At 42.3% G+C, this 22481-nt stretch overlaps 8 protein-coding genes across 8 annotated transcripts; 7 read left to right on the top strand and 1 right to left on the bottom strand.

Annotated features, from left to right (window-relative positions):
* Nucleotides 1-91: 91 nt before the first annotated feature.
* J4E79_005952 (uncharacterized protein) lies at nt 92-1375 on the top strand (the record flags this gene model as incomplete). Its single annotated transcript, XM_049354827.1, has 1 exon — nt 92-1375. One exon carries the CDS (start codon nt 92-94, stop codon nt 1373-1375), a length of 1284 nt encoding a protein of 427 aa, XP_049210950.1.
* A 628-nt stretch (nt 1376-2003) lies between these two features.
* Nucleotides 2004-3104, top strand: J4E79_005953 (uncharacterized protein; the record flags this gene model as incomplete). Its single annotated transcript, XM_049354828.1, has 1 exon — nt 2004-3104. One exon carries the CDS (start codon nt 2004-2006, stop codon nt 3102-3104), a length of 1101 nt encoding a protein of 366 aa, XP_049210951.1.
* Nucleotides 3105-3632: 528 nt separating this feature from the next.
* On the top strand, nt 3633-4238 carry J4E79_005954 (uncharacterized protein; the record flags this gene model as incomplete). The annotated part of the gene is made up of 1 exon (XM_049354829.1): nt 3633-4238. The coding sequence occupies one exon, from the start codon at nt 3633-3635 to the stop codon at nt 4236-4238; it is 606 nt and encodes a 201-aa protein (XP_049210952.1).
* A 704-nt stretch (nt 4239-4942) lies between these two features.
* J4E79_005955 (uncharacterized protein) lies at nt 4943-6247 on the top strand (the record flags this gene model as incomplete). The annotated part of the gene is made up of 2 exons (XM_049354830.1): nt 4943-6074; nt 6201-6247. The coding sequence occupies 2 exons, from the start codon at nt 4943-4945 to the stop codon at nt 6245-6247; spliced, it is 1179 nt and encodes a 392-aa protein (XP_049210953.1).
* Nucleotides 6248-8019: 1772 nt separating this feature from the next.
* SRK1 (MAPK-activated protein kinase Srk1) lies at nt 8020-10221 on the top strand (the record flags this gene model as incomplete). The annotated part of the gene is made up of 3 exons (XM_049354831.1): nt 8020-8553; nt 8793-9037; nt 9096-10221. 3 exons carry the CDS (start codon nt 8020-8022, stop codon nt 10219-10221), a joined length of 1905 nt encoding a protein of 634 aa, XP_049210954.1.
* Nucleotides 10222-10595: 374 nt separating this feature from the next.
* Nucleotides 10596-10961, bottom strand: J4E79_005957 (uncharacterized protein; the record flags this gene model as incomplete). Its single annotated transcript, XM_049354832.1, has 1 exon — nt 10596-10961. The coding sequence occupies one exon, from the start codon at nt 10959-10961 to the stop codon at nt 10596-10598; it is 366 nt and encodes a 121-aa protein (XP_049210955.1).
* A 1246-nt stretch (nt 10962-12207) lies between these two features.
* Nucleotides 12208-12900, top strand: J4E79_005958 (uncharacterized protein; the record flags this gene model as incomplete). The annotated part of the gene is made up of 2 exons (XM_049354833.1): nt 12208-12765; nt 12838-12900. 2 exons carry the CDS (start codon nt 12208-12210, stop codon nt 12898-12900), a joined length of 621 nt encoding a protein of 206 aa, XP_049210956.1.
* Nucleotides 12901-13348: 448 nt separating this feature from the next.
* On the top strand, nt 13349-14335 carry J4E79_005959 (uncharacterized protein; the record flags this gene model as incomplete). The annotated part of the gene is made up of 1 exon (XM_049354834.1): nt 13349-14335. One exon carries the CDS (start codon nt 13349-13351, stop codon nt 14333-14335), a length of 987 nt encoding a protein of 328 aa, XP_049210957.1.
* Nucleotides 14336-22481: the final 8146 nt, after the last annotated feature.

Here is a 22481-nt window from a genome sequence, read left to right on the forward strand (position 1 = left end):
TTGCGACTTTCGTCAGAAAAACGCCCACCATTCTACTCCTCCACCGAACATCACCGAGAATCAACCACACAGTATTTCAGATTCAGGCACCATGGGCGCCTCCAACAGCTCCACCAGCGTTACGCTCGCCGATCTGCTGAGCACTCGATTTGCCCCCATCCAAGATGCCATAATGGCCTCCCTGGGCCCGTCGGAGAGAATCGCTCTGATGTTGACAAGCAAGACCGTCAACAAGAATATCAACGAGAAGCTCCTGAGTGGGACATTCAACATCGACGTTACACTACAGCCGTTCTTCCGGAACACAAAAGCCTTCCGCTCATTACAAGCTCGTTGCAACGCTCTTATTGGCGGCCCCTTCGCCTATTGCCTCTTCGCCGGGCTTCCTCGTTTCGACTGTATCTATCTATATGTCGGTCAAGAGGTCGATGCTATGACCCGATACCTGGAGGCTGAAAACTACGTGCGAGATGAACCCAACGCAGAAGCCCCCATTCGATACCGCGACGGAGAGGTAATGTCAGAAGACGTATATGAGAAGGATGGACCCGAGGGACGCAAGCTGAAAGTCGTGATTACCGGATGCCAGACGCAGTCTCTAACACACATGGTTCTGCGAGACGCGTATGCGACAGGAATGCTAACATTCATCGCCTGGAACAAGGCTTACCATCTATTACCTTATACCACGTTCGTCAAGAGGGAGATGTTCCTGCTGCGTAATACCAAGGAAATAGATCCATATGATCTGAGACTTGCCAGCCTACGTGGCATGAAAATTAAGAGCGTACATTGGAACGCGCACGACGAGATTCGCCCGACAGATTGCCAACTGCTTACCCGGCTTCGACGCGTAGGAGATCAACACACCTGGGTAATGCGTCTAGATACAGATGGTGTTACGCCATCTCCTGTTCCAGACGCCGTTCTTGAGGCCTCCACGTTCCGTCTTAGCCTGCCAAAGTGGAACGACCACAAAACTCTCTTCTACGAGATGAACGTCTGCACTGAGCTTCGCCATCCAGTACTGCGACATGCATACTCAACTACGATGTTTGACTCCGGAAGCAAGACACTGTATCACGAGAAATTATCAAAGCTTTACGACCGACTGAGCGAGGCGACTGCAATTGAGTTGACGAAGATGGACGAGGATGAGCGGCCTAAAGAATACGATCACTTGGTGAATGGCTCGGCCATAGCGTGCGATATGGAAAAGTTCGTTCAACCAGACGATTGGTGCTATTTCGATGAAGATGTTAGAGCGTTCCTGATGGCTGCGTGGAAAGAGCAAGTAAGGCTGGAGGAAGAAGAAGAAGCAGAAGAGGCGCTAGAGCTAGACCATAGATCGGCGAAGCGAGCAAGGTACACTTAAGATGCGGCTTGCAGAGCACGGGAATGCACGATAGTCAGGTCGGAATGTGGGGTTGAGTAGACATTCATGGTTGTACCTAGGTAGCAACATATCACTTTACATGAAATCCGATGTAGAAGTTCGGCATTTGATGGTGCAATCGCGGTCGTATGATGTCATGGTTCGCGTGTTTCGAAGATCGCCAAAAAGCTCGGGTCTAACCTCAACACGAAAATCTCAGCCTTTCAATAGCGTATGGCTTGCGCGACCTCAACAATAAGCTTTGACAAGCGAGCGCGATTGCTCAACTCTGCGAACATGTGGAGCGAACATGTGTGCGGCGTGCATACAACACCTGGGGAAGTTGCCGACCAGCAGTCACCGGAGCAAACACCGCGGCAATATACACGACACTCTCCTCGAGTCAAGCTACCGAGCCAAGCATACAGCCAAGATCTGCATTTCACCGACCATATTTCCGTCGACTATGGACGAGCATCGCATCGGCAACTTGGCGGGTGAGTGACGTTGCAAAAAATCATGGGACCGTGAGGTGTCCGGCGCGACGATCAGTGGAGAGGTATATAGGAGATGGAAGGCCAGGCGATGGTGATGTGCAGGTATCCATTTTCGCTATCATCACGAAATCATGTCGAGCATCATCCCCGTGGACCTTCTATCATATGCGACGGATCCGTCGTACCTGAGCAGCATTGTCACCACCAATGCTTCCAACCCAGATATCATCAACCTTCTCGCATACGATGAAAGCTTTGCGTCTGTGATCGGCGAGAACGCAACAGGACGACTACTGGAAAGCCTGGATTGGGATGCTTTCCATGAGGCTGGTGTTTACAACAAAGACACAAACAAGCTATACGTGACGAGCAGCTGGGCCGGAGACCTAAACAACCCCATCAACGTTACTGTCATCGATCTCGCAGACAACTACTCCATCAACTCAACGCGGATTCCAGGTGTCGCCGAGGCCAACGGCGCAACATCCTACTACCCACCCGGCACGCAGACTAACGGCTCAACACCTTCACGAGTGCTATACTGCGACCAAGGTGACTTCGTCAACCCAGCAGGTCTCGTCTCCGTCGACCCCGTGACTGGCGAGTCCGAACTTATCCTATCGAACTTCCTTGGACGAAACTTCACATCACCCAACGACGTGCGCCAACACCCCGTAACAGGCGATCTCTGGTTCACCGACCCAGACTACGCATTCGTCCAAGGATTCCGCCCTGAGCCATCTCTCCCTAAGCAGGTTTACCGCTTCAGCCCATCTACTGGCCAAATCGCCGTCGTAGCAGACGACTTCGTCGAACCCAATGGCCTCGAATTCAGCCCTGACTACAAGACACTCTACGTATCTGACACTGGTGCCGCAGGGTACAGCCTCAACGTCACACGACCAGCCACACTCTACGCATTCGACATCACACACGACGCAAAGAGACTAACCGGCCGCCGCACATTTGCTTACTCCGACAACGGCATTCCCGACGGTCTGCACACCGATACTGAGGGCAACGTGTGGGCTGGATGTGGAGATGGCATTCACATTTGGAATCCCGAAGGCACGCTGATCGGAAAGATTTGGGTTGGTATTACGACGGCCAACTTTGCTTTCTTGCCGGGGGCTGTCATGGTGTTTAGTAATAAGCAGTTGTGGATTGTGGAGAATTTGAAGGCTGTGGGAAGGGAGGTTGCTAAGGATTTTGGTTTGTCGACTCATTACTGAGATGAAAGGCGTTTTTGCGGCAAACCACACGCTTGACTGCGATGATTGCAGGTATTACGACCAAAGAAAGGAGACAAAGGGACATGGTGTTTGTGCCAATTGGCTAAACAGCAAGCACACTACACGACGCGGCATATATACCTCTTGCACAAGCTTCATTACGCTGTTTAAGAAGCTACACTCCTGCCTTCTTACTTCTAGTATATATACATTCAACAAGTTCTGAACGAAAAGCTGCTCTTTCACTCTACGATATATACACAACGCATACACCTATACGAGGCAGGTGGCGTTTACAACCACGCAGTCATTCAGTGTTTCACAAAGATAGGAGGCATGTGTGAAAGGCCTGACTCCGGCTGCGGTGGACTGCCATTGCGCTCACAACCTCTCTCTCTTGCAGTATTTGGAGGCTCGTAACCTGCGTTTCTTACGGTGCCAACTTCCACCACGACTGGCACCAGCTCGATTGGCACCACTGGATCTGACAAACATAAAAAATAACCCTTCCGTGCGACACAACACAAGATGGTCAGGCCGGTACCACACGACTTCAGCGGCCCTACTCTCTTCAGCAGCGGCGCCGAAGCCCAAGCCTTCCAGCGCAACCGCGGCATCAAGTGGCATCCACCCAGCAATGACACGACAATCCCTCAAACCGACCCTCAGCGCATGGCCTACATTATCCGAATGAGGCGAGCTATGGTAGACGTCAGTCGAACAACAGAGACGTCCAAACATTTCATCGAGCGCTGGAAGCAACCACTCCAAAACGGCCAACGACCTCTGCCTCACTCCCTCGTTAGCATGGAGGCTATATGTTGGGATCTTCTCGATCTCGCAGAACGCCTGCATACGCAAGGTCCAATCTGCCTATCGATATACGACCCCTCTGCGTTGAAAGCGGCGGGAAAGTACAGGCACTTCACGTTTTCGCAGCGCATCGATGCGTTGATTGAAGACTTGCTCTATTCGAAGAAGACTGTTGATGGTTTGATGAGGACCGAGGGGCACGCCATGTTCGTCGCATGTTGCAGGCACAAACCAGCGAATAGGAGACAAGACAAGATGATTGGCATGAGGGAGGCACGTCCGCCGACACTCGATGAAGGGGTTAGCAATCTTCAGATTTAACTCGAAGAGCTCCTCCCCAACCCTTCGTCCCTGCCGGTTTCTAGAGAAAGACGTTTAGGAATTGTGGAGGGCGGGGTTCCATGTTGTTGTACTCGCGTAGTCGTGCTTGCCTAGATGGGCGATTCTTTCGTCAGTAGGCACGATAGACCTCAAAGAGGAAGGACGCTATTTTATGAAGTAGCTACATAGCTGCTTCTAATGGGATCACTATTTGCATGTACTTAATGATTATCGTGAGCATTACAAACACCACGTTTATCGTAAACCGCCTCGTAGTGTCGAACCTGCCGAGGTCTTCGGACTCTGGAAGCAAAAAGCAGGGACTCGCTTATCGTGCACTAGCGCCATTATCCCTGCCCGGCCAAAGATCGGTCTGGCCAGGCACGACCGACACAAAATCTCTCGCCTTCTGTCAATCAACAGTCACGATAACGTATCCACCCGCATACCCAATTACCCACAATGGCTTTCCTCCGATCTTTCAATTCTGGCATGAGTATACGTGACATACGCAACTGACCCACAGCCCGCGCGACCGTTAGCCATCACCCTCAATTAGACAAAGAGGGGTGTAGTCTCTTCACCGTATACTCTGTGGACTCGACGATAGTATTGCTTTTTGACTCCCGAAAGGAGCATCAATTCATCCAACGATTCACTCACCTGCCGCTTGCTGTGCTGCTAATCCCATCGACACTGCTACAATGGACGCCACCGAAAGCGACTCGTCTATTCCTGTAGCCAGTGACTCGGTCTTCAGCATCTCACGCCCTTCTTCAGCCTCCTCGATACATCCGACCGAAACCTCGAACGATAAACCGAGCGATCTGCCAGCGGGCGCACCGATATCTCCCCTCTTCCAAGTCCGCCATACACCGACCGCCGGCCGCGCTGTCTTCGCTTCGCAGGATATACCAGAGGGCGCAATAGTGTGGCGCTCGGAAGACCTCTCCCTCTCCGTCTTACTGCGCGAATACCGGCGCGAGGTGTGTGGGCAATGTTTTGGATACGATTACGGGCGGGATCTGAATATACGGGATAAGACGGTAGGGTTTGCTTTCTGCTCGGAAGCATGCCAGGAGAAGTGGTGGGAAGAGAATGGCGAGATCGGAGTTCAAGCATGGACTGCGGTCGAGACGTTCGTCAAGAAGCGGAGCAAGGAGGATAGCGACATGGTGGACACCGACTTACCACGCCCAAAGGCCAAGGAAATCCAGCAGGCGTGGGAGAATGTCTCTGCACAGGCGGCGCTGATACGGGCTGCACGGGAAAGCGAGCAGACGGCCGGAGTTGCTGTCACGAAGCAACACAAGAAGGCCGTGCAAAAGGCACTACAGCAGAACATCACACCCGACGTGATGAGCTTCTGCGTCAGCGGCCTGGTCTGGCGGTATCTCCACCCCGACCAATGGGAACGGGTGGAGGCTCTCGCAGACGACAAGACCCCCTACCACAGCTCCGACGACCTCGGCGCCTTTACAAGAACGTACCTGCACCTCCTCGCCATCCTTCCACTTCAACTTCTCCCTCTCGTAACGGCAGAGTCGCTCATCACGCTCTCATCCCGCGACTCGCACAATTCCTTCGGCATTCGGTCTCTCGAAGACGACGGCTCGGAGTTCTTTGGATACGGGTGCTGGCCCGCTGCGAGCTACTTTAACCACTCTTGCGGGCCGAACATCGAGAAGAGGAGGGAGGGGAGGACGTGGTTCTTTACGGCTGGGAAGGATATCAAGGCCGGGCAGGAGCTGTGCATCACGTATCTGAGTGGGGAGGAGAGGAAGCTGAGTCGTGGGAAGAGGATGTTGAGGCTGAAGAAGACGTGGGGATTTGATTGTGGGTGTGAGAGGTGTGAGGCGCTGTAGTTGGGAGATAGGCAGGTCAAATTGAAGTTTAGGTACGGTGTCAGAGCTATGCAAACACGTGTTCCATATGCCTGACATCTTACATACCCTGTTATAGCGTATGGTTTATTCGTGGTATGTGGAGAGATTGGATCCGTCAGCTAGGTGTGGACTGGATTGCGTTTCAGGCGCTGCCAAGTGTGGACTGCTGCTGTTTCCGTGCCGGCCGTACCCTAATCTTCTCACGGCTACCGGCTCACTAGTGACTTTGAGCGCATACGGTAAACTTTCTTCTACGTTTGCATTCGTCGCATTCCTCATCCAACGTTAACTGACATGACGCTGTTTTTCTTGGTGTAGCGAGGCCAGCACGTGGTTGCCATCCGCGCTTGGCGACGTTCATTAGTCATGCCACGAGGATCCAGATGATTGCCACGAGGATATCGTGGGAAAGGGTCTATTAGTTATCAGATCCAAATATGACAAACCTGACCCCAAGAACTCTACCTGCCCCGTCCCATGTCAGTCCCCGTCAGTCCCCATGTCAGCTCCGCTCGCAACCCTGCGAACGCGCAATGATAGATGGGCGGACCGAATCCCATGCGTCAAGGCCTTGGATTTGGGCCGACATGGCCGGCGCGACCGAGACTAGAGCTACCTACGTTATTGAAAAGGTCTCGTGGCCTGCCCAACACGATCTACGTGAATTCGTCTGGACGCCGTAAGCGGCACATGTGTTTCAGCCCAGAGGTCTCGAGAGGGCGAAATTGACGTCTTCAATGAAGTTCCCCACTAGACGGTGACGTAACGGATCCGCCGCGCTAGCTGGACCCTGCAGGCTGCTAGGCCGTTGGAAACGCGAAGAGCGAGAAATTAGAACTGCGGGCGCGCTGGGAGGACGCATGCGCCATGAGATTGCCATATCTCGCCCTGGTCTTATATGCGGTCATTGGGCTGCGTTCAGGCCGTCTCGGGACCCTCTTCCAAGGTCGGAGTGAGGTTTGCATGCAGCGTGGCGTCGGCGGCAGCGTCCCTAGCGAGCCTCTCAGCCTCTAGATGGAGCCAGGCTCGACTGTGCGAGTCTACTGGGAGCTGGGAGGAGGCTGCCGGAGATTCCGCGGGCGTCAGCGTCTGCCACTATTGCTGAAGAGTATTCGCGCGGAGTAGCGCAGTGGCCTCGTCCAAGCAAAAGACAAATAATCTAGAGACGATACATAGAGTTCGTTTCCTCTTCTTTTTGACACCGCCGTTGCTCGCCTCTCCTGCCCATCACAACCCATCGCGATCTAATAATCCTTCCAATTCCAAACGCCCTCAAACCCAACCCTTGCGCGTGCTAGCGGAAGCCACGAGATCTCCCAGCCGGGACGCGGAACAGAAACGAGCGTCATACCTCCACCGCAGAGCGAGTCAATAAGCAGAGACGAAGGCGATCATCGAGATCGAATCCCTACATGCAGTCCAAAACCACGTCTCCCCGCGGCGGACGCAAGAAGATGGGCCTCCCAGTCATTGAGGTGAGATGATTTCTACACATTTCTACACAGTTCGATATGCGTCTTCTCTGCACGCAATGCACCACGGCTAGAGCTCGAGGCGCCACGGGCAGCAGCACGCATCATATCGTGTGCGTGTGGTGCAGCTTGTTTGGCGATGATGTAGCCTGCAGCGTCATGAAGCCCGTGCACCAATGACGCAACGTCGCTCCTCTCTTGTTCCGGCTTCACTCCTTCCTTCGTCCATGCATGACCTTCTTTCCAACCAGCGCTTCTCCCTGACTTCCCCTCACCACCGAGAATTCCCGCCGTGCTACCGCCCGTCTGCCCTTTGCCCCAACAAACGGCTGCACCCGCTTGTTTTTTGCATTCTCCATCGCAGCCTCGACGACCCCGCTATTGACGGGCTTTGTAATACCTCCCAGCGTCCAGACACTAAACATGGCCGCGATACAGAATTTTAAGAACTTCCTGCGCCATGGCAAGCAGGCCCGCCAGAACGCGGAGCCCACGACCAATGTCTCCAATGTCCACGCCCAGTCGCAACATCAACGGTACAACCAGCACCCGGACCCCGTACACCATGGCATCTCGGAGCCCGTGATGGACCACAAGCCGCTCCAGAACCACGCTGCCCCCCATGGCGACTACTCCGTCGGCGCTGGCGCTGGCGACAACCGCAACATTGCCGCCCAGGCAGGCGACGCCGCCGCGCACGCCGCCCAAAAGGAGCACAAGAAGCAGGCCGCTGCCAAGGGCGCCGGCGTCGACCCCCAGGTCCTCGAGCGCATCGTCGCCGAGGAGCGCGAGGCCAAGGGCAAGCTGCCGAGGTATCCCGGCCTCGAGCGATGGACGCTCCTCGAGAAGATGGGCGACGGCGCCTTCAGCAACGTCTACCGCGCACGAGACACGACCGGCCAATGGGACGAGGTCGCCATCAAGGTCGTCCGCAAGTTCGAGATGAACTCACAGCAGGTTAGTATTACCCCTCCAGCCCCCTTCCTCCCTGCCCATTTCCTAGTCACCCCTATCCTACACGTTGAACAGTTGGGTGTTTTTGGACGTTACCAACGCGAGGCCGGTGTAGGACAAGCATGTGCATCCGGACTTCAAGACGCCCAAAGCAGCCGAGGTGCGATAATATAACCCCCGATGCTCGACTCAGCATCTCCCTTCACGACGGGCTTAAAGGGCAGACACTAACTGCCCTATAGAGAGCGAACATCCTCAAGGAAGTACAGATTATGCGCCAGCTCGACCACCCCAACATCGTCAAGCTCATCGACTTCTCCGAGTCGCGGCAGTACTACTACATTGTGCTTGAGCTGTGCCCCGGAGGCGAGCTGTTCCACCAGATCGTCCGTCTGACGTACTTTTCCGAGGACCTGTCCCGCCACACCATCATCCAGGTGGCCAAGGCACTGCAATATCTGCACGAGGAGGCAGGTGTCGTCCACCGGTACGTTCTTATCGATGCAAGTCACGATGCCAAGCATAATTACTGACGTCATTCACAGAGACATCAAGCCTGAGAACCTTCTCTTCTACCCCACACCATTCATCCCCACCCGCAACCCAAAGCCGCGGGGACCGGACGATGAAGACAAGGCGGACGAGGGCGAGTTCGTCAAGGGCAAGGGCGCCGGTGGTATCGGTCTCATCAAGATTGCCGACTTCGGTCTCAGCAAGGTCATCTGGGATACGCAAACCATGACACCATGTGGTACTGTCGGTTACACCGCCCCTGAGATTGTCAAGGATGAGCGCTATTCCAAGTCCGTCGACATGTGGGCGCTGGGCTGTGTGCTCTACACGCTGCTCTGCGGTTTCCCTCCGTTCTACGACGAGTCTATTCAGACCCTCACAGAGAAGGTCGCCCGCGGCCAGTACACATTCCTGTCGCCATGGTGGGACGACATCTCCAAGTCTGCCCAGGATCTCGTCTCCCACCTGCTGACAGTCGACCCCGAGAAGCGCTACGACATCAACCAGTTCCTCAACCACCCATGGATACGTGAAGCCGACGAGCCTACCTACTCCGCTTACGACGCCCCACCGCTCGCCACACCCGCTGCCAAGAAGGAGCGTCTCCAGCCAGACTTCTCCCACCTCGAGTCACCTGGCGCTCGCCGCATGGACTTCCGTTCGCCTGGCGCTGTCAACCTGCGAGAAGTGTTCGATGTCAGTTACGCTGTACACCGACAAGAAGAGGAGGGCAAGCGGAAGAAGCAGTTCAAGCAGGGCTACCGCGGCGCCAACGCCATGAACTCGCTCAACGCTCTCGACGAAGGTGAGGATGACGACGAGTACGCCGCTGAGTCTGCACCATACGACCCAGCGTCGCAACATCCGCCCGCGAAGCTGCCCAAGTCTCAGGGCGCCGATGTATCCGGCATGGAGCAGAAGATGCGCAATACCACACTATCCGCCGCCGCTCAAGCCCGCCAGCAACAACAAGCACAACCGCGCCAGCAAGAACGCGGCTACGGCCAACACTCCCCAGCTGTTGCGGCCGCGGCTAAGCGCCAAGTCAGGAACAAGGGCGCGTTTGAGCTCAACATGGACAGCTCGACATTGCTCGGCCGCCGCAACAAGAAGGGTCCCGAGCCCAGCGGCCTGAGGAACAACATCTCCGTCCAATGACAATCCTCGCTCGCGAAGGATTGGTGAGACGGCGATGAGTCTTGTGTCATGATGGCGTTTTTGCGTTTCCTTAATCACTCTTTTCCTGCCCTCCCCCGGTTCTCTCTACGATTTTTGGTTATATCATGTATGCGAGCTTTATCTGTGTTTCTCCTCTCATGGCATGGCTTTACGGTCTCTTGTCTGTCCCCCGGGATGATGGACATGGAGATAGGAGAAGAGAGGGTTTAGGCATAGTTATGAAGCTTTTGGCATGGCGATGGATGGATGATAGTAACGTGCGATGTGGCATGGTTGTCCATGTAGCATGAATGATAATGTTTGAAAACAACTCTTGATTTTCTCGTGTACATAGCATGATGATGGCGCATGTCTCACTTCTTCTTCCTATACTCCGCCAACCACGCAGCCGACTTTTCCTCCACGCTGCGTCTCGGAGGCCTATTACCCAGGAATGCTTGCGACTGTTCATTCAAACTAGCCCCAGATACCGCCGCATCCTTCCAACGAGCAACCCCAGTATCGTGTGCCGCCTTCTCGTCGTCTGCAACCTTCTTCCGCTCGTTCTCGCGATCGGTTTCAGCTTGCTTGTATTCTTCAAGCTCCTTCTCCGACGCTTCCAGCTTTGTCGCGAGGTCTTCGTTCTTCTTGTTGGCGAGCTCGAGGTCTCGCTTCAACGCAGCGTTTTCTTGCTCGGCGTTCTCGGCGCGGATTTGCATTGCGGAGGGTGGGGATGACATTGTTGAGGGTGACGACGATGATGGTGATGACGCTGATGGTATGTAGTCTTGAATGATGGAAGATGTTGGAGAAGTAAAGATGTGGTAGCTGTTTGAAAGGAATGAGGGGAGTAAAGTTTTGTTATTGAAGGCACTAGAGAAATCGAGAGTTCACCCTCACCTTCACCGCTGGTCTTGACGATGAGACACAAACGAGGGTACCCGCCTAACGCACCTTCCGCATTGACTACAACCGTGAAGATTTCGGCTAAACGAGGAAGGCGTGATTGCAGCAACTCCAAAACAGTCGCGGCGTGTGCATGGATTGCTTGTGACATGATACTACGTTCTCAGCTGCGTCACCGGATATAGACTCCAGCCTCAAGGCAACATTATCAGTGAATATCTCGTGTGTGTGGCGGTTGCGTTGGCTGGGATATAGAGACTATATTACAGATGTGGCGCTCTAACCTTTCCAGAACCACGCATCTCTCCTCACCAATTAACAAATCTTGACAGCATCAGCCATCCCAGAACTATGACCTCTCTCATCGACCTGCTGAGCCCGCGACTCGGTCCGATCCAGACTTGCCTTCTGCAGTACCTCGATCCTGGCGCTGTCGCAACATTGGCTGCGACATGCAAAGGCTTCGGTTGCCTCTGGCCCAGGCTCATGGCCTCGGCCTACAATATCGACCACCAACTCCGGAACTTCTTCACCAACCCCAAAGATTTTAGGTCCGCGCAAGGAGAGTCGGGTGCTCTGATCTTCGACGGTGTTTGCCCAAACTTGCTAAGGTTCTTCACGCGAGGCGACAACCGTAGGGTGAAAACTCTCATTCTTCACATACAAGATGAACATACAGACCCGATGGTCACATACCTCGAAACGGAAGGGTACACCCTCCAAGATCCAAACGAAATGTATCCTGGTACGCCGCAATGTGGCAACGGACAAATGGCGTTCCGGAAGAAGCCCTATTGGGTGAACATCGAACACCACAAAACCTCTCCAATTCAGAGGCTTTTGGAAAGAGCGACGTCAGATAGACTTATGTTCCTGTCGTGGAATAAAGCGTACGCCATATTCCCGGTCGAGACACTGGTGAAGCAGGAGTGTCTTTTGCTGTCAGATGGGGACGCCATTCTTGAGATAGAAGTTGGTCGTTTCGAGCGCCAGCGACGTCCTAAGAGCGATGCAATTATTGCAGTCTGTGGGATTACTACAAAAGAAGGAGAAAGTCGCAAACCCGGACCTGCAGTAATTATGTCGGCTGGCAAAACCAACGAAGGCGGAAAGGAACTTCACTACGACATTGCGAAGAACCGGGCTCCTTCGACCGTCCGGAAACTGGGTGACAAACGTACCTTGTGTCTCCAGCTTGACACAGAAGGCGTGAAAGCTCCCACTACACCTGATGCTGTCCTCGAGTCAGCGATGTTTCTCCTTCGACGTTACGAGAACCCGTTTGTTTCGCAATACCACGAAGTTCAGCACCCACGACATTCGATCCAGTTCATGTCACTCGGCCATCCCATACTAAAGCACACATACCTGATCCCGACAACCAACGACCAGTTGTTCGCTAGCAATAATGACTTGGCGCACAGAATGGAAGATCTGAGGATCAAGCTAGATGGTCTGACGCTCAAAGAGATGGAGAAGGTCCCGGAAGCTGAGCGCCCAATTGAATTTGCTCGGGTTCGAGATGCGCATGAGAGTGGTAGCATACTCAAAGACACATTCTCGTTGCCTGTCGACTGGACGTTCTATGACGACGAGGTTCTTGAAGAATTGGGGGTTGCTTGGGAGAGGCGAGACGGTGTATGAATGGACGATGCAGAGGATGTGAGGATAGAGAGATTGGACACATTAGCAGCGACTCACAGCGACTAGGACGACGACGACGACGACGACGATTTAGCTGGTACGGCTTCAAGTGATGGGCAAGCATGTTGAGATTCTGGATCGATTATTGCGCGCGATTCTTTAAAGTATCGGCGATGTTTATCATTCGTGTGCGTAGTTCCTTCCATCAAATGTAGTGTACCATGTCAGCCTCGCTATAGTGAAACTCTAAACTCAGCGTACCTATGTATCGTGACCTCAACGGTAGGCAGCGGGGACCCGGTTTCGCGACGATGCACAGCTGCTATACGTATGATGGATGAAAACAGTTTCAGCGAATAGGTGCGACTTGATAAATGACCTGTTCTTTCCTGATACGAGCTTGACGTCTTACTGGTCTGTGCGAATCGATAATAATAGCCCGTCGAAACGGCGGACACGCGTCGGAGAAAGAACTATGATGTAGTTACTTCTTTGCAACACGTCCGTTTGAGACATTGTCACTATATAACATCCGTCAGGGCGCGTCCCTATTGTGCAGTTAATCGTCGCCGCCACCATGGACCCTCTTCTCGCCGCGGCCGAAGCCGCCGCCGCCGCAGACACAACGTCGACCCCGCCGAGCTCCCCGCCCTCCGCCGAGACGCCCCCCGAGAGCCGCCTCTGGGGCATCAGCGACATCCACCTCTCCTTCAAGGGCAATCGCGACGCTCTCGAGAAGCTCCTGCCACACCCGCACGATGATCTCATACTGTGTGGAGACGTTGGCGAGTCGGCAGAGCATTGTCGGCTCGCCTTCACCAAGGTCAAGGAATGCTTCCGGCAAGTGTTCTGGGTGCCAGGCAATCACGAGCTGTATACGCTGCCCTCGGAGAAAGAGCATGGCGCGAGGGGCGAGGCGAAATACATGGAGTGCGTTGCGATTGCGCGCGAGTATGGCATAATCACACCAGAAGATCCATACACGTTGTGGGAGGGCGAAGGGGGTCCATGTCTCATTGCGCCCATCTTCACGCTGTACGACTACAGCTTCAGGCCTAGCCACGTGAAGCTAGAGGATGCGCTCGAGTGGGCGCGAGAGAAAGACATAGAAGCGACCGACGAGCACCTCCTGCATCCCGACCCCTACTCGTCGCGTATCGAATGGTGCAATGCGCTTCTCGAGAGGACGGAGAAGAAGCTCGCCGCCGCCGTCGCATCACACCCAGATATCCCCTTGATCATAGTAGGCCACTGGCCGCTGCGCGAAGACCTCGTGAAGCTGTTCCGAGTCGAGCGCTTTTCCCTCTGGTGCGGCACAAAGAAGACCGAAGACTGGCACAACAAGTACAACGCAAAGGTCGTCGTCTCTGGCCATCTCCACATCAGGCGGACAGACTGGATAGACAACACGCGCTTTGAAGAGGTCAGCCTGGGCTACCCACGGCAATGGCACGATTGTCAAGAGCGCGGCCTCGACATCAACGACCTGCTGCGCGAGCTAATGCCAGGCCCGGAGACACCACCAAAGGACCGGCGCAACACTGTCTGGAGGCAGTTCGGATGATTGACTGCATTGCGAGATACAATCTAATCTTCGATACCCAAGATCATGCCTTTTGTCCCTGTGACTGCAGGTACGTCTAAACATAATAATTATTTAATTATTTATATATTTCTGTATAAATAAAAGACTAGTGCCTTAAGCCTAATTTAGTATTATTTTTATAGTAAAATAATATTAAAAAATATTAAAAAATATTAAAAAATATTAAAAGACTTATTAAGTAGAAATTTAAATTTTAAGTAGTAATACTTATAGCTTAAAAAGCTACTAATTTTAAAAAAGTAAAAACTATTACTAGTACTTTAAAGAATATATAACTAAATTTTTTACTTACTTTTAGAGATATAGTATTAAGTAAGCTAAAACTTAGAGTTTTAGTACTACTATCTTTAAAATAGTTAAAGCTTCTAAATTTTTTAGGCTTATAAAGTAGCTATTTTAATACTTTATAAAAGAATTATAATACTAAATACTTTATAAAAAGACTTTATAAGAGAATTATAATTTAATTATATATACTTATTACTAATAGAGTAATATATTCTAAAGCTCTATAGTTAAAATATATATACTAAAATCTCTCTTAGTAAAAGCGCGCTTTTTTTATTTTATAAGTTACTACTCTTAGAAATTTAAAGATATATTAAAAATATAAGTAGCTTAAATCTAATACTAAACGCTACGCTAGTTAAATAATTTATAAGTTTTCTTAGTACTTATAAGAATAAAACTAATCTTTTACTAGTTATTTTATTTTATTTTACCTTACTATCTTACTAAGAAGCTTTACTAAGTTACTTTATTATTAATAAATTACTTTTTATATAACTATATTACTATTACTTACTAAAGCTTCTATAAATAGCTTAGAGTCTATCTAGGTAGCTATTTTAAAAGGTATTCTAGTAGCTATTATATAGAAATTTATTTATTTAATATTTAAGGTCTACTCTACTAATACTATTAAAGCTCTTATTATAGCTTTTATTATAGCTCTTATTATAGCTTTTATTATAGCTTTTATTATAGCTCTTATTAATACTATATTATAAATATATACGCCTAAAGTAAGACCTTCTATTATTCTCTTTACTAGCCTTAATTTTAAGAAACTAGTTATTAATATATATAGATTCTTTAGTAGAACTAAAGACTTTATTTACCTAAACTAAGCTAGTACTTATTCTCTTACTACTATTCTAGCTACTAAGCTATTATTATTATTATTATTAGTTATTTTTAATATTTATATCTACCTTTTTATATATAAAGTAAAATAGACTATAGATCTAAATTTAGCTCTATCTAATCTTATAAATAAAACTATAAACTTATAGTATAAAGCCTTAAATCTAATACTTAATAAGACTAAGAGAGAATAGAATAATAAAGAGAAAATATTTATAAATAGTTTCTTAAGTGCTAAGATAGTTAAGTAGATATTAGCTATAATAAATATCTTTTATAGTAGAAACGCTTTTTAAGCTATAAGCTTTAGGTAGTTATTATATTAATATTATTAGAGAATAGAAATAAAGTTATAGTTATAGTTAATAAAGAATAAATATAGCTAGTTCTATTAGCGTTATATCTATTACTATATATTATATTATTCTTAGTTATTTTTAGTTATTTTTAGTTATTCTTAGTTATAGTATAAACTAGAAAGTTATATAAGTAAGTATAAAATAAGTTTATACTAAAATAACTATATTACTATAGTAATATATACTAAATTAATATTAAAATTATTTAGTAGTTTTAAAAGAGACTAGCTTAAAGTCTTTTAATATTTTTTAATATTTTTTAATATTATTTTACTATAAAGATAATACTAAATTAGACTTAAGATACTAACTTACTTAATAATAAATAAAAGACTTAGAAATTAGTTAGAAAAGAATTTTTTAAAAAAGTTTTTAATATTCTAAAAAAGTTATAAACTTAAAAAAGTTAGTATTTTATAAGTAGTATAGTATATACTATAGTACTTTAGATATAAAAGTTTTATAAGTAAAGCTATAGCTTAGTAATAAGTATATTAAAAAAAAACTTTATACTTTAAAAAAATAATATATCTAATAATAAAATATATAGCTAAGATACTTAATTTAATAAAACTTTTATACTTAGTTTTAATATATAGCTAATTTCTCTAATATAGTATAGTATAAACTAAAGTTTTAAAAAATTTAGTACTTATAAATACACGTACTAAGAATATTTATAAATATAATATATTATTAAATAAAATATAAAAAGTTAAGCTTTATTATTAAAATACTATTATACTTATAATATTAGTACCTTAAGCCTAATTTAGTATTATTTTTATAGTAAAATAATATTAAAAGATATTAAAAGATATTAAAAGACTTTAAGCTAGTCTTTTTTAAAACTACTAAATAATTTTAATATTAATTTAGTATATATTACTATAGTAATATAGTTGTTTTAGACTTAGTCTATACTTACTTATATAACTTTCTTTATACTATAACTAGAAATAACTAGAAATAATATAATATATAGTAATAGGTATAATAGACTAGCTATATTTATTCTTTATTAACTATAATATAATACTATATTAACTCTCTAGTACCTAATAATAATAACTACTATTCTTAACTACAAAGCTTTATAGCTATTATAGTAGCTATCTACTTAAGTAATACTTAAGAAACTATTTATAAACTTCTTCTTATTATTATTTAATATACTATTAAAATAGCTAATAATTCTATTTAAGGCTCTAATCTATAACTTTAGAGTATTAGAAATAAGTTTAGATAATATAAAAGAGCCTAGTTTTATAATTAGTACTAGTTTATATATAAAAGTATAAATATAAATAGTATAGGCCTTTAGTATTATAGTAGAATATTAATACAGAGTAGAGTAATAAAATATAGTCTAGTAACTCTATATAGTAATCTTAATATAGGTATATTTTCTAAACACCTTATATTTACTATAATATAGTAGTAAGTATTATTAATAAAACTCTCTCTATAACGTTTACTATAAATCTAGAGTATTAATAACGTACTTATAGAGGTAATAGTAATAGAGAACTATCTAGTATACTTAGAAGTAAACTTAGAGAACTTAGAGGTACTAGAGGCAAGCTATAGAGCTATAAAGTTATTAAAATTCTAGAAATATATGTCTAGATAAGCTTTTAAAGCTAGATAGATACTAATAGTAATAATAAGTAGCTTTTATTAGTAGAAGAGCTAGAATTTAGAAAGTAGTATAGTATTAAATAGAAGCCTCTCTATTAGCGTAGAACTAGATAGATAACTATAGTTATAATACTAATATAGAGGTTAATACTATAGTTTAGAGAATAGCTGCCTTACGTAACTTCTTATATAAAAAGTTACACTTAGAAGATACTTTTTTTTATCTTATATCTTATATCTTATATCTTAAATACTTTTAAGACTAAATCTTCTAAAATACTAGTAATAATTAAAATTAACTTCTTCTCTAAACTTCTAAAGAAAGCGCCTATTCTCTTTAATACTCTAACTATAGATAATACTAAAAATACTACTATAGTAGATCTTACTACTTATAAAAGTAGCTTAATTACTTTTAATATTAAAGTAGAGAAATACAAGATAGTTAGGCTATAATATATAGATAGAAATCTTAGACTATAGCTAGAGTTCTAGTATAATAACTTTAATCTTATAAAATAGATTAACTTAGATAATAGATATATTATAAGCTTAAGTGTAGCTAGCGTATTCTATAAGTTCTATATAAACCTTCTTAGAGATACTTACTCTATTACTAAAGAGTAGTTTAACTAAGTAAAGAGTCTAAACACTAGACTAGTAGTAAGTAGGCTAGTAATACCTAATAAGTAGTTATTTATTAAAGTTGCTAAGAATAATAGATATATAAAGTAGAAGTAGAAAGTACTTTATATAATCTTAGAGGCGCTAAAAGTATAGTATAGTATTAGGCTATAGAGGTTATATAATATAGTAGCTAATATAGCTAGGCTTAGATATAATTATATATAGAATATAGATTACTAGTAATTATATAGATTTTACGTAGGTGTTTTAGGTTATCTTAGATTATATTAGAGGCTTTATACTAGCGTTAGGCTTACTTAGTTTCTTTTTAGTATTACGTAATTATATAAGGCTAGTGCTAGTACTACTAGTTAATAGTCTAGATAGCTATTAGTATTATATTATAAATATAAAGTAGTTAGTACGTTATAATTACGCGTGTAGTAATTATTATATTAGTAGTGTAGGTATAAGTATTATAAGGTTATAAGTTATAAATCTAAGCTTACGTTAGAGATTTTTAAGTTTAAATTTAGAGTCTAATATAGTAACGCGTTATTGCGTAATTACGTAATTATATAATTATGTAATTTTAAAAAAAGTACACTATAGACTCTGTCTCTTAGGCCTAAGAGAGTAGGCCTTTAGTATATCTATAGTAATAAAATAGCTCTAATTAATATTAATAATAAGCTTAGAGTAGTAAAAGAACTTATATATATTAGTAGTAAGCTCTTTAATAGTAAGACTAGTAAAAAGAAGAATTAATAGTCTTACTTTAAGTAAATACATTTATAAAATAATAGTAGTAATAAAAGCTTTAGAGTCTTTAATAGTATTAGTAAAGTAGCTCTTTATATATTTTAAAACGCTTCTTATAGCGCTTAAAATATTAAATATTATATTATAAATAATATCTTATTTTATAGCTACTAGAATAGCTTTAAAAATAGCTTCTCTAATAGTTTTCTCTCTAGTAAATATAAAGTAGCTTATAGTAAATTTATAATAGTAATATAATTTAAAAAAAAGTAATTAAAGAATAAGAAAATAATTTAGTAGAGTATTAGTAAGGTAGTAAAGTAATATAACTAGTAAAAGATTAGTTTTATTCTTATAAATACTAAAAAAACTTATAAATTATTTAATATAAGTATTAGTATAGTAATATAGTGTTTAGTATTAGATTAATTTTTAGAGTTCTAAATATTATTATTATATAAGTATAAAAAATAAAAAAAGTATACTTTTACTAAGATTTTAGTATATATATCTTAACTATAAAGCTTTAGAATATATTACTTTATTAGTTATAAGCTAATAAGCGTATATAATTATATTATAATTTTCTTAAAGTATTTAGAGTTAAAATTCTTTTATAAAGTATTTTAGTATTAAAATAGCTTCTTAGCTAGCTTAAAAAATTTAGAAGCTTTAACTACTTTAGTGTAATAGTTTAGTTTCTAGGCGTTAGGCTTATAATAAGCTAATAACTCTATATATATATAATTACCTCTAAGTACTTCTTCTAAGCCTTATTATAATAATATTATAATTTAATATAATATTATTATTTAATCTTTATATAACTCTTATATATTATTATAGTCTAATTCTACGTTTATAAAAGTAGTTTAACTACTTCTAAGTATTATAACTATATTATTACTAATCTTCTACTTACCTAGTAATAGAAATATATTCTACTTTATCTTACGCTCTCTAAGCTCTATCTATTACTCTATATCTATTACTAAGATTACTTTATTACCTATAATATCTACTAGCGCTATCTCTAACGCGCTCTTATTTACTAAATCTACTATAGCCTCTACTATCTATAGTTAGCACGTAAACCTAAATTAATTCTAGTTCTTTTACTTTACTACTCTAAGTAGTACTTAAGTATTACTTACTACTATAGCGTATAATAGCTTTTAGAACTTCTATTAGTTTCTTCTTTACTTACGTAGTAGCTTTAATCTTTATAATAGTAGCTTTTTATAGATACTTAGCGCCTTCTAGAATAACTTCTAAGTTAATCTAATAGGTAGTAGCTATATTCTTAACTCTAATAAGAAGAGTAATAATAACACTAATTTTACCTAGATCTATTATTTACTTAATAAGTCTATTAGTTATAAAGAGTATATTTATAGTAACTTAGTTAAGCTCTAAAAGAGTATTACCTTTACTAACACTTTATATAATATTACTAAAACCTATAGTAGTAGCTATTAACTATACTACTTCTTTCTTAGTAGACTACTTAGTTATATTAACTATAGTAGTACTTACTATTCTAATTCTCTTCTCTCTTAAGCTACTACTAGTAATATTACTCTACTATAGTTTAACTAAAGTCTAAGATAGCCTTTCTAACTAGCTCTAATAAGAGTAAACACTTTAGCCTCTATAAAGAATAAGCCTTAATAGCTTTTTCTATCTCTAGTCTAAGATAATAACTTAGCTTCTTCTACTATATAGTGTAAGGTTATAGGCTATATTATTTCTAAGCCTAACTTTCTAAAGAGTAGTTAATCTATTCTTACTATATATAAGTTTAATACTAAGAGTAAAGCTAAGCTAGTTAGTAATATAGATAAGACTTTTTTTAAGAAAGAATATACTTTTACTACTAAGAAAAACTTTAAGAAGTATAAGTTCTATTTTAATACTATATACTTTCTTTACTATAAACTAGCTATTACTAATACGCGTCTTAAAAAAGTTTAAAAAAAGCTTACTAATAAGTATAATAAAGCTTATACTTTCTATATTAAAGCTATAGAAGCTATTAAAAACTTAGACTTTCTTTACCTTTAGATTCTAAACACTAATAGTAAGATTATAAGTCTAATAAAGTAACTATATCTAATAAAAGCTAACGCCTATATATAAATACTTAAATTAGAAAACTATTATATTATTACTAAGTATAAAGTTAAGAAAGTTTATAAGTAAAAGAATACTTATAAAAAAGTCTATAAAAAGAAATATAGTATATATAGTAAGGCTTATATTAAGATTACTTATCTAGAAGCTCTTATCTAATAGACTTCTATTACTACTACTATACTATTAGAGCTAAATAACTCTAACTCTAATAACTCTAATAGCTTTATTAACGCTTCTTAACTAAATTACTATAACTATTATTTACTATAATAGTTACGCTACGCTATATCTACTTCTTCTCTCTCTACTTCTATAGTAGCTTCTCTCTAGGCCTATTACTCTAAGTAATCTAAGTCTAATAAGTTTAAGAGTCTACTAGGCACTTTCTCTAAGATATACTTAAAGTAGAAGCTTAATATTTAGAGCTAGTTCTAAGCTTACGCTACTATCTTCTAATATAAAAATAAATAGATAGACTATATCTATATAAGAACTACTAGTACTATATAAAATAGTATCTTTATTAGATAGTTTATCTCTAGTAAGAAATTTACTTAAGTATAATAGATCTAGAATATTCTTAATATCTACTATAGATATCTTAATACTATCTATAATATCTATAAGTAGTATAATAAAGAAAGTAGTATAAAGTTAAGTAAAAATATTAGTTTATACTTAGCTTACTTCTAGACTAGTATTACTTCTCTTAACTAGAGTAATAAAGAGAAGATTCTCTAGTTATACTATAAGCTTTTATTAAACTAGTATTTCTATATTAAGTTCTTTATAAATAATAAGTAGTTTATATAAGACTTTACTACCTTTAGTAATAAGCTTTATTATCTTAAGTAACTATACTCTACTTTTTATTCTTTCTAGTCTAAGACTTAGACTAGAAATAGTAGTAGTAATAGAAGTAGTAGTAGTAGTAGTAATAACTATAATAATTACTTCTAAAACGCTATATCTATCTTAGAAAGTACTAGCGCTTTTTACTTTATTATTAATAAGCTTTATAAGAACTATAACTTAATAGAGACTTAGATTCTTACTAACTTAAAATACTACTTTAACTATACTTACGCTAGATATAAGTTTAATAGTCTAGACGCGCTATATAAGAGATAGAATAAGATTACGTTAATAGTAAAGTACTTAGAAATTATTACTACTTTTAATAAAGCTTATAAAGCTATAGAAATCTTTATTTCTAAAGCTTCTCTCTAAGTTAACTTTATCTAGAGTTCTACTTCTTTATTATTAGTCTCTAAGACTAATATATATTTAGAAAATAACTAGTCTCTAGTAATAGTTACCTCTAAAGACTTTCTAAGCCTAAGAATAATAATAAAAACACTTTAAAGATATCTATATCTATATCTATACTATTTTCTCTCTTTTCTTTTATTAAAGTTTATAATAATAACTCT

This window comes from Alternaria viburni (genome assembly GCF_023758015.1).
Source record: "Alternaria viburni strain BMP 2772 chromosome Unknown scaffold_11, whole genome shotgun sequence".
Lineage (NCBI taxonomy): Eukaryota > Fungi > Ascomycota > Dothideomycetes > Pleosporales > Pleosporaceae > Alternaria > Alternaria viburni.